The 12,100-nt window shown below is 43.1% G+C and overlaps 1 protein-coding gene across 3 annotated transcripts in view; it reads right to left on the reverse strand.

Moving 5' to 3' along the window:
• KCNQ1 (potassium voltage-gated channel subfamily Q member 1) overlaps positions 1 to 12,100 on the reverse strand; it is a 584,035-nt gene that overhangs the window by 475,073 nt on the left and 96,862 nt on the right. For all 3 annotated transcript variants that reach the window (XM_006134905.4, XM_075928134.1, XM_075928135.1), the window contains exon 2: positions 4,922 to 5,012. In XM_006134905.4, the coding sequence (XP_006134967.3) occupies positions 4,922 to 5,012 (91 nt within the window). The remainder of the gene's footprint in view (positions 1 to 4,921; positions 5,013 to 12,100) is intronic.

Raw genomic sequence — 12,100 nt, forward strand, 5'->3', positions numbered from 1 at the left:
GAGTGCATTTGATCAAGAACTCCTCTTAAACGGTAAAAGCTAGGACCACCAAATTTGGTATGAAGCTTCCTCTTCTCATAACTTAAAGCAAGGTCAGAGTTTGGTTGTGCCAGGACAACTGGAAGCACAGGGAAAAGGACGGTTTCCCATAACATGCAAAGAAAGGGGTTGCTGTTCAGAGGCATGTGATATAAGAGTAACCACTGGGGAGCAGCAAGCTCACAGGGGAGAGCTATCCTGCAGTGTCTAGTGCAGGCTGTCCTACCACCACAGGAGTGGCCAACATGGCTGGAGCTCCACTATCTTGCCTGCCAGTATACCGAGTAAGTAGCTCCAATGCCCCAAACTCTTTCCCAGACCTTGGCTGCAGTGCCAGAGAAAAGGAGGAAAAAGGCCCCAGGTGGCTGAGAGGGAGCTGGGGAGGAGAGAAAATGCCCCTGAAAGCTGGGGAGGACTGGGGAGAGAAAAAATGGTCCTTGACAGCCAGAGGAGGAGGAACTGGGAGGGAGGATCTGGGAAGAGAAAACATGTCCCTGGCATCTGATGGGGGGCTGGGGAGGACAAAAATACCCCTGACAGCTGGGATGGAGGGGGCCCTGCAGGGAAGAAGAAATGCCTCTGGCAGATGGGACCCCCTGCCCTGACCCCTTCCTCAACCTCTACCCCTCACTCTCGCACCCCTACCACCCTGTCTCCTGCAATCCCCCCACATTCCCAAGGCCCTGCCCTGAGGCCCGCACACACCCCACCAGTCCAACCCCCTGCCCTGAAGGACCTGGCAATGCTCAGTAAGTCTGCCAGTACTAATATAAGACACATTCTGATATCCTTATATCACGTTCAATGGCATCTTAACTCCGGGTACGTCTACACTACCCCGCTAGTTCGAACTAGCGGGGTAATGTAGGCATACCGCAATTGCAAATGAAGCCCGGGATTTGAATTTCCCGGGCTTCATTTGCATAAGCGGGGCGCCGCCATTTTTAAATCCCCGCTCGTTCGAACCCCGTGCCGCGCGGCTACACGCGGCACGAACTAGGTAGTTCGAACTAGGCTTCCTAGTTCGAACTACCGTTACTCCTCATTCCACGAGGAGTAACGGTAGTTTGAACTAGGAAGCCTAGTTCGAACTACCTAGTTCGTGCCGCGTGTAGCCGCGCGGCACGGGGTTCGAACGAGCGGGGATTTAAAAATGGCGGCGCCCCGCTTATGCAAATGAAGCCCGGGAAATTCAAATCCCGGGCTTCATTTGCAATTGCGGTATGCCTACATTACCCTCCTATTTCGAAATAGGAGGGTAGTGTAGACATACCCTCCATGAATAGTTCCACAGTCAGATAAAGTCTCTAGGGCCATTCAAGTTACATAACATGGAGGGGACTGTACCACAACCAGCGCCTTAATCATAGCCCATGGGGACACACCTTTGACCATTTAATGTAAAAATATTCCATGCTGACAGTCAAGTCAGTCATTGATGACAATGCTCTCATGAAGAATCTTCCATATAAAACACACAAAGAGCAATTTTTCACATATTTACTGTATCGATTTCATTAAACATCTGCCAGCTGACTCAGCCCTTTCTTGTATACTAAAATATAAACCCAGATTAATATTTGCTTTCGCATGCGTGTGTACACCTAAACCTCCATATAAAAGTTTACGTGAAAACAATTTGGATGAACACAGAATACATTTCTTTATTGAACTGACTGAATGCCTGTACAAAGCCTTTTGTTTAAAACATGCATTTGATCTATTTTTTATATCAGAGGAACTTCCTTAATTAACCCTTTGGGAAAAGAAAGAAAGAAAGTCAGGATTTGCCATTGCTAAATATTGATGCATATGGTGCTTAATGATTTCTTTGTTTCGGTTTTTGTCAAGGAGATGGATGGTGACGGGATAGCTAATATAGTGAATGATAGTGGAAATGGGATAGGTTTAGATGTGAAAATAAAAGAACAAGTTAAAAATTACTCAAGAAAAGTTAGATGGCTGAAAGTCACCAGGGCCTGATGAAAAGCATCCAAGGAGCTGATAGAGGAGGTATCTGAGCCTTTAGATATCACCTTTGAAAAATCATGGAAGTTTGGAGAGGTTCCAGAAGACTGGAAAAGGGCAAATATAATGTCTATCTATAAAAAGGGAAATAAGAACAACCCAGGAAAGTACAGACGAATCAGTTTAACTTCTGTGCTAGGGAAGATAATGGAGCAAATAATTAAGAAATCCATCTGCAAACATCTAGAAGATAATAAGGTGATCGGTAACAGTCAGCATGGATTTGTAAAGAACAAATAATGTCAAATCAATCCGATAGCTTTCTTTGATAGGATATAAGCCTCGTGGATAAGGGAGAAGCAGTGGATGTGGTATACTTAGACTTTAGTAAGGCATTTGACACGGTCTCGCATAACCTTCTTATCAATAAACTAGAGAAATGCAACCTAGATGGGGCTACTATAAAGTGGGTGTATAACTGGTTGGATAATCATTCTCAGAGAGTAGTTATCAATGGTTCACAATCATGCTGAAGGGCATAACAAGTGGAGTTCATCAGGGGTTTGTTTTGGGACTGGTTCTGTTCAATGATTTAGATGATGATGTTGATCAAGGCATAGAGAGTACAATTATTAAATTTTCAGATGATACCAAGCTGGGAGGGGTTGCAAGTGCTTTGGAGGATAGGGTCAAAATTCAAAATGATCTGGACAAACTGGAAAAATGGTCTGCAGTAAATAGGATGAAGTTTGATAAGGACAAATGCAAAATACTCCACTTAGGAAGGACAAATCAGTTTCACACATATAGAATAGGAAGTGACTGTCTAGGAAGGAATACTGCAGAAAGGTATTTAGGGGTCATAAGTTTAACATGAGTCAACAGTGTCACACTGTTGCAAAAAAAGCTCACATGATTATGGGATGCATTAACAGGAGTGTTGTGAGAAAGACATGAGAAGTCATTCTTCCGCTCTATTCTGTGCTGATTAGACCTCAGTTGAAGTACTGTGTCCAGTTCTGGCCACTGCATTTCAAGAAAGACGTGGAGAAATTGGAGAAGGTCCAGAGAAGACAACAGAAATGATTAAAGGTCTAGAAAACATAACCTATGAGGAAAGACTAAAATAATTGGGCTTGTTTAGTTTAGAAAAGAGAAGACTTAGAAGGGACATGATAGAGGTTTTCAAGTATCTAAAAGGGTGTTACAAGGAGGAGGGAGAAAAATTGTTCTCCTTGGCCTCTGAGGATAGGACAAGAAGCAATGGGTTTAAACTGCGGCAAGGGAGGTTTAGGGTGGACATTAGGAAAAACGTCCTAACTGTCAGTGTGGTTAAACACTGGAATAAATTGCCTAGGGCGGTTGTGGAATCTCCATCACTGGAGATATTTAAGAGCAGGTTAGACAGACACCTGTCAGGGATGATCTAGACAGTGCTTGGTCCTGCCATGAGGGCAAGGGATTGGACTCAATGACCTCTTGAGGTCCCCTCTAGTTCTAGGATTCTATTATTCTATAGTAGTGGGAATTCCCAGTACAGGATTAACTAAATTAATCAGAACTTTTATCATTAGGTACAATAGAAATGAAGATTTGTTTTAGCAGTTAAGAGAGTAAGGTAATCAATAATCAGCAATAATCAGTTGCATGTTCCATGATAGCATGAACAAATGTATCAAATGCAAATGGTTATGGCAATGAGGTGTTTCACTGAATTTGATACCATGTACCCAATATGAAATATTACACTTACCAGCAACTTGTAATTGAGTGGACACACTAAGTGTACTATAATTTTTGAAGGCAATGTGATAAAAAGTTAATATTATTGTATAGATAAACAGAAATGACTACAGTTAATACAAAACTCCATGGATGCACTGAAACCTCTCTCTCTCTCTCTCTCTCTCTCACACACACACACACACACACACACACACACACACACACGCACACTGCCTACTAAGCATGAAATTAAAATTATAAATGGTGTTCCTATCACTATGTGGTTAATTTAAAAATATGTACCAGGCACATACATAATGGTTCTCATTAAAATCTAGGCTAGGAATAGATAATGTGCCCATTACTGTCATATGCAAACTAAATTTAACATATATAAAAATTGATCTCCTTGTTACCACTTGTAGTAACTAATGACTATTTTTTAATTTAAGAGATCACCCTTTGATAGCACACCTAAAGCTGGTAATATTGTGACAACAAATGAATAATCTCCCCGAGAATTAGAATCTAGGCCCGGAGTGTGGAGCCACATGTTCATGTGCTTAGTGAGTAATGGAGATATTGCTCTAAGCTTTACAATTGTCTTTAGCCATCCCCTTGGCAAATACAGGTAGCAGCTTCCGTAGGCTCTGGAGAAAGCAGTCTCTACTGAAGAGAAGATACTTCCCCTCTCATCCTGGGCAGATCCTAAGCTATGACAAATTAAACAGGCTAAAAGCGTTCCCCTTGGGAAGTGGGGCTTTAAGGCTGGATTCATCCCCCATTAAAGTCAATGGGAGTCCTTCCATTGTCTTCAGTAGGTTTTGGTTTAAGTTCTAAGAGATGTTAAAGAAAGAGAAGTGGTACAGTCTTGTTTGAAAGTCTCAAATGGGTCATAAATGCTGCATCAGAAATTGTGGGTGTTCAACTGTCCTCTCATCCTGATTTTGCACCAGTGTGGCTACATTCATTTCTATGGAGTTATCCTGGATGTACAGTGACATAAGGGAGAAAAGAAACACACGTATAATGAATGAGCACGTGCAGGAATTTACTGTTTTAAATTCCAGATAACAATGCAGAATATTAACAAGTCACAAAAATACAGACTCAGCAAATGAGAATTAAGAAAAAACAGAAACATACACAAACACAAACATATTCATCCAATGAAGGTCAATGTACATACCATCCAGAATAACGTCCCTGTGGCCAGAGTTGTATATTGTTCAATTGTAGAAAGCACACTGAATATAAGGCAGATCAGCACTATAAGGAAACTGGGGGGGGAAAAAAGTAAAAATTACTAAATATCTTATACTGTAATTTAGTTAAAAAAAAGGGGGGAATGGGAGGGCAGGTACAATAAGCTAAATTTTCATTTCATTCTTTAATTTCTTTTGTACATACAGAAACCAGCCAATGTGAGCTGCTTGTTAGAATAACAAGCAGCTAAGAAGAATCACTCCCCCTCTCCTGGGTTCAGTTATCATGAAGCACATGGCCCGGCAAGCAGGCTGGATGGCTAGGAAACTTTTTAAACTCTGCAAGCAGGCAGGCAGGCTAGTTTGGCAGCTGACAAGTAAGTCTCTTGGCCACAGCCTGCTTCTGCCACCCCAGCCCTTTACTGCCCCAACTCTCTGCCCCCCACTCACTCAACATACCCAAACCCTCTGTCCCCCTACTACACCCATACCCCCTCTCAGATCTGGCATCCCAATCTCCTGCCCCAGATCACAATCCCCTCCTGCCCTAGGTCACATCCCAAACCCCTGCACTCCAGTCCCCTACCCTAGGTCTCAACCGCCTCCTTCATCCAAACTCCCTCCCAGACTCCAGTCTCCCTCCTGCACCCCAATCCCTTACCCCAAGCTGCCTTCTGCACCCAACCTCCATCCCAGACCCAGCAGCTCCATTAATATCATGGAAGAGTGCGGCCCTTGACCACTTTCCAAAATCTTGGAATGTCCCCCTCCCAAAAAAATGATTGCCCACCTCTGGTTTAGGCACCTAGAGCACCTGGTTTGGCCACAGTTTTGTAGATCACAGGGGAATCGGAACCTAGGTCTTGGACACCCATCTACCTCCGTGAAACCACCCTATGTGATTTGTCAAAGATCAAATACAGACTGTCAGTGGCAGGGCAAGACATCAACCTAGGGTTTCACGAGTTCCTGGGGTGAAAGTCTTAATCTCCATGCCATCCTCTATCATCATACCTGAACCTAAGTTATACCACATAAAATTCCTTATGAGTAGGACCCTAACAAGTTCACAGCCACACAAAATGCATCACACATTGTGAAATCTGGCATCCTCTTGTGAAATCTGGCCTTTTGAGCACCTTTACCCTTTACTACACAGATTTCAAGAGGGAAGCCAGTGTTTCTCAAATTGGGAGTCCTGGCCTAAAAGGGAGTTGCAGAGGATTGCCAAGTTATTTTAGGAGGTTCGCAGTATTGCCACCTGCCTTTAGAACTGGACAACTGGAGAGCAGTGCCTGTAATACAGTAATTCCTCATTTAACACTATAGATATGTTTCAGAAAATGATCGTGTAAAGTGAAAACATGTTTTGCAGGGTCAGTTTTCCCATTAAAATAATGGAAAAGCTGGGGGTTGTGTTTCAAGCAGTGGTGTCTGTTGGGACTGGGACATAACGTTGGGGGAGAAAAGGGACTGGGTTACAGCAGGGCGGGGAGGAGTTTGGCTCTGGGGAAGGGAAGGAGAGGAGAGGGGAGGGGAGGGGAGGGGAGAGGGATTAGGTTGGGAGTATGCCCCTGTGACGGGTCTGCAGGGACTCGCACTGCGTCCAGCGAGGGGGGTTCAGCGGGGAATAGAGCGTCGAGCAGCAAACCCTCCGCTGCTTTGCAGGGAGGCAGGGGAAGCCCCGCACAGCTGCCAGCAACGGGCCTGCTGGGGAAATCGTGTTATTCCGGGGATGGTCGTGTAAATTCAAAAAACGTTCCCTAAAAAAATAATCATGCTATCGCGAAAACGATAAAATAAAATAAAATAAAACAAAACAGCATGGCCCCTTTAAGTGCAAGAGGGGAGAGGTTGAGCACTAAAACCCAGGGAAGGCATTGCTTCCCCTTGCCTTAGGTCTTTAGGCTTTTGTTTTCTTGATCAAGCCTCCTCCCAGGTAAGCAGGGGGCCTAGGGGTGGAGGGGCCAGAGGACCAGGGTGGGGGGATGGGAAGCCGGGGGTTGGGCCCAGTTGCCGACTGTGTCGTAGGGCTTTCCAGGTGTCCAGTATTTTTGCCTCCTGGCAGGGGAAAAAAGCAGAAAATACCAGACATTTAAGGTGTCTGGTATTTTCGGAATTTTTTTTTTTACCGGACAGGAGGCAAAAATACCGGACTGTCCATTTCAATATCAGACACCTGGCAACCCTATTCAGAGCTGAACTCACAACCAGCAGCCACTGCTCTCCAGCTCTGCACTTGAAATAACAAATGCACAGAGAAGATAGGATACTGCCAGGACATAACTAATGTGTACAGATTTCAAAGTATCTTACCCAACTACATGTTCATTTGCTTTTTCCATAACCTCCAAAGGAAGACATGCCTAAAGAAATACCATAGGCACTAGCTAATATAAGTGGGTATAGATACAAATATCTAAGGATGTCTTAGTAAAAAGCCAGACAAAGGCTAAAGAGTTCCTTCAAGAAAACTAAAGTTGAATGCAATGTTGTACATGGCAGCAGTTTTCAACCCGGGGTCTGAGGCCCTCTGGTACGATACAAGCAGGTTTCAGGGAGCCTCCAAAAGGAACCAGAGAGCAAGGCTGGCATGAGATTTGCTGGGGCCCCGGGCAAAACGCTGAAGCCCTGGCCTTGCCAGCTAGGCTGAAATGCAAATCCCAGGCAACTTAGCTTCAGAGGGCTACCTGTGGTGTGGGGCCTTGGGGAATTGCCCAGCTTGGTACACCCTGAAACACTGACCCTGGCTTTTAATATACTAGATCTGTAGAAAAGCAGTTGCTGTGGCACAGGTAGGCTGTGGACTTTTGATAGCATTTTGGGGCAGGCTGAAAAAGAAAGAGATTGAGAATCCCTAGTACATGGCATATGCCTACCAATGTCCATGAAAAGGGCACGTCAGCTAGCAGTGCTCGCTCATAACAAGATTTAGCCAGTCAATACATTAACCACCAGATGGCAGCAAATCACTTTCCTCTTTCAGGAAAGGCTATTGGATTTATCCCAATCAGCAATAAATACCAGTAACATCTCCTTATTCAGAAATGGTGTAAATCAGCACCTGCAGCATACATTCACTGAAAAGAAACAGCTCTTACTCAATGAGAAATGTTTTCCATACAATAGCTCATGCTAGTCAGCCAGGAGTTCATTTTGGATTCTGACTGAGCGCACACTGACTTTCAAGAAAGGAAAGAAAATAGGTGTTGTGTTCTGCTTCATGGCAATATGAAGCAGAGCACATCAGTAGGGTTGCCAGATGGTTTAACAAAAAATACCAAACTCCCCCCCCCCCCCCCCCCAAAAAAAAAACACCACCAGGGAAAAATTCTGTTGCGGAAAAAAAAAAGGGTGGGGGGAGACCAAAGCTGTGAGGGGAAAAAAGGAAGGGGAGGACCAAAGTTGTTAAGCCAAAAAAAAATAAAGTTGCTGCTCCTTTAAATGACCCCACGCTCCTCACTCCCCTGCCCCTGCAAACATGGCAGGGGAAAATTGTCCCTGCTGGGCTTCCATCTGAGGGAAACAGAAAATACCTGACATTTCACATGTCCGGTATTTTCTGTTTTTTTTACTGGACGGGAGACCCGAATAATGGACAGTCCGGGTTAAAACCAGCCACCTGGCAACCTTACACATCAGGCTTTATGCAGCTATTAATGAGGACTAATATTCCCTGTGGGTCATTGTCTCAATGACTTGCACAGCACAGAAGCATTTTTTTGCATTTACCTGAGGCATCAGTTTCTCATCCAGGATCAATCAACTCTTGGCATTGACTAAAGGGACCAATCCAATGTTCACTGGAGACTTTTAATTGACTTTAATAAGTACTGTCGCAAGGCCTAGGATTCTGATGGGCATCACAGGGGACTACTATGGTTGATCCTATCTTGGCAGTCCCGAATCACTCTTTACTGCCTAAAGAATCTTTGCTGGCCTAGTCTTGGCACAGAACCGAGTACAAGCCTTTCTGGATCAGGGCGTAATACAAATAGAAGACTACGTGGGTTACTGCTTGGGAGGCACCAGGGAATGAGGAGGAGGCATAACAATGGTGCTTAGGGCATCAGTGCACAAAAGTCTGACCCACTTAAATTCACTGGTAATATATTAATCAAGCATTGAAATTAAAGTTTTCCAGTGCCTAAAAGTAGAAGATTTCGTGTTTACAGTGCATCTGAGATTGTGCTTCCTACATCAGGTAGACAGGCACTAGATTTGCTGCAGTTACTATGCTAAAAATATTTGGGGGCAGGAGTGGCTTGGGTTATCTTCCAGAGTACATACCCATCCACACGGAGGATGCCCTTGGGTAGCTAGCCTGAATCGCCACCAGCACGACCCCCAGCTATAATGCTATTTTTAGCATGCTTGCTAAAGCAGAGCTAATGTGGGGTTGTTTACCCAAGCTGGGAAATCCTCTCCCAGCTGCAGTGCAGATGTACACAGAGTAATAGATGCATTCACCACTGTAACTCTGTTCCCCTTGCACTATGTCCAAAAAAGGAAAGACAAGGAAACTGATCATACCAAAATGACTGTAAAAGAACGCTTAAGTGCCAGTCTTGTGTCCAAATGCAACAAATGAACAGCCTGCTTAGGCACCCATATTTAAAAACAGGGCTGGCACTCATGGTTATTATGCATGAGATATCAGAATGCATATGGAATGGACATGTGGAATATACCAACAGATTTGATGGGAATGTATTCACATTTCTATGGGATTATAGATGCAAAAATAAAATGCAAATGCATTAGTTGTATATGGAAAAACCGTGGATGCACGATTCATAAAAAGCACTGTGCTAACAGAAATTCACAGACCTGCACAATATGAATGTTTTAAATAGTTATAAATTAAATCCTTTGTGAAAGCAAAAGCAAATTTCTTCAGATTGTATCAGAATTCGAGCTGGTTGGAACTATTCCATTGGAATGATTAAAGAAGCAGAAGAAATCCCGTATCAGCAAAGAAGAAAACTACAAGGGCCTTTATTTCCGACCTGGTGTAACACACAGCTTCACACATATTCAGACAACTCAAACATGATCAAATTGAAGTTACTCAATTCCTCCTTGCGCCCACAAAGAATAATCACCACAAGACTGAGAAGCAATATAAGAAATTGCAGTTTAAAGGGTAATTTGGTAAGAAAGATAAAAGCACCTGAAAACACAGGCTCTTCATAGCAATGCCTGCTTAACCATAAATTAAGTGGTAACATTGGGGTACTATAATATGCACTGATGATCTACAGTAGCCAGAATAAGCAAGTTCTGGGCTCACCTGCTGAGTGGTGGCTTGAATTATGTTCTTAAGAATTAATTTTGTTTTTAAAACATGTTTTTTTCTGATTTTAAAATATATTTTAAAAGACTTAAAATGAAGGGGATTTAACATAAATGCTTTTCTTCTGATAACTGAGTGCTTTGAGAATCAAGGAAGGAGTATCCCAAACAATTAAAGGGCTTCATTTACATAAAAATTATTTGCAAGTTACTAGCAGGGAGGAGGGCTGGAATATCCCACCAGCCACCTGCATACTTTTTTATATTACTATGACCATCTAGCTCTAATACAGCGCTTTTTGTCAGCAAATCTCAAAGGAGGTCAGTATCAACATTCCCAATGTACAAACAGGGAAACTGAGGCACAAATAAGTGTGATTTTCCCCAATCACCCAGGAGGCTTGTGGAATAGCCACAACTAAACCCATGTTGCCAAAATCCCAAGCCGTTGCTTTAGCCATTAGGCCACGCAACCTTGTCTCTTCATTTGTTTTGTGTAAATTGTAGAACTAGGGCATTCTTCAAAGATTTCTTGATGCCTTCATGAGGGAGGTTTATCTGGTACTAAGAATGGAGTGAGGTGCACAGAACTGGCACAAACAAAAATGCTGATTCGAAGTTATAGGGCAGGCCTACCTGAAGCAAAACTAAGCCCAAGTTTTAGTGTGTGTGGGCAGCAGTACTAGGTCAGTGAAAGACAAACTGTTTTTAAGAAGAGGTTGTCTGTCAACATCAGGAATATATGAGGTTTATAAAAGAAAGAAAGAAGATTTAATTGTCGTGTTAAGTTCCATATCTTAGGGATGGAACTACACTTCCCTCAGGTTGGCAGGGTGAAGATACTTTAAAAAGGTGCCACCTGGTTTTGAAGTGGCACAAGCAAATGTGGATGTATTGGAAGGGAAATCCCTATCCTGGCAATTCTGCTACCACCTTGGCTTATATGTAAAACACATCCTGACATTCAGTCAAACGCTGCCCAGATAACAGTGCATTTCCAAATATCTAGGATTTTTATATTTAAAATACATATTAACAAGCACTTTTTCTACTTCCTAGAAGAGGAACTTTTTCTAAGTTATTGCCGTATAAAGCTCTGACTGAAATCACTACTGTATAGTGCATATTTACAGATGCATAAATATTAAATTTGTTCAGGATCTCCCACCAGCAAAAGACCTGGATATGTACCTATCTTTTCAGTAGCAATGATATGAAGTTCAATTCCACTTCCTCACAAGCACACCCGGGCAGCATCAGTTCCTTGTGCTTGCAAAGTCCTCCACATCAAGAGAGAGGATGGGATGTGCAACCTTAAGAGAAAGCCATCTATGCTATCCAGGAATTGATCTGAGGGGAAATATTCCCCACCTCACCAAACACACAACTTCATTAATAAAGAAAGGGACTCAGCCAGAAAAGCAACTCAGCCCCAGCAGGAGCACATCATACGATCACCATGCTATTTCTCTAAAGAAATGCAAATAGCAGTGCAAAAAAATTAGAGGTTGAAGAAATCTCTTAGGTCACCTTGTCTGTGGCCCTTCAAATGCAGGAAGGATCACTGCCAGCGTGTCACTATGCTATCAAATGATCAGCCTCTAATTGAATGGCATCTTTGCTCTGTGCCCTCTGTGGAGTGTCAGGCAATTTTCTAAATTTGCTAACCCAATCTCAAAACGTGTTTTTAAAAAAAATATTTTCAGGGAGTTTTCTCCTCCTCCCCACCGTCACTTCTGTATTCTTTTAATATACAGAGCTGTATTCATTTCAAACAAATGAAAAATGTGTGCATCATTTCAGTCAGAAATGAAGGGTCATATTCGCTGGCATGTTCTCTTCCCTTTATGCTCTTTGAGTACTACACA

Source organism: Pelodiscus sinensis, chromosome 4, assembly GCF_049634645.1.
Source record: "Pelodiscus sinensis isolate JC-2024 chromosome 4, ASM4963464v1, whole genome shotgun sequence".
Lineage (NCBI taxonomy): Eukaryota > Metazoa > Chordata > Testudines > Trionychidae > Pelodiscus > Pelodiscus sinensis.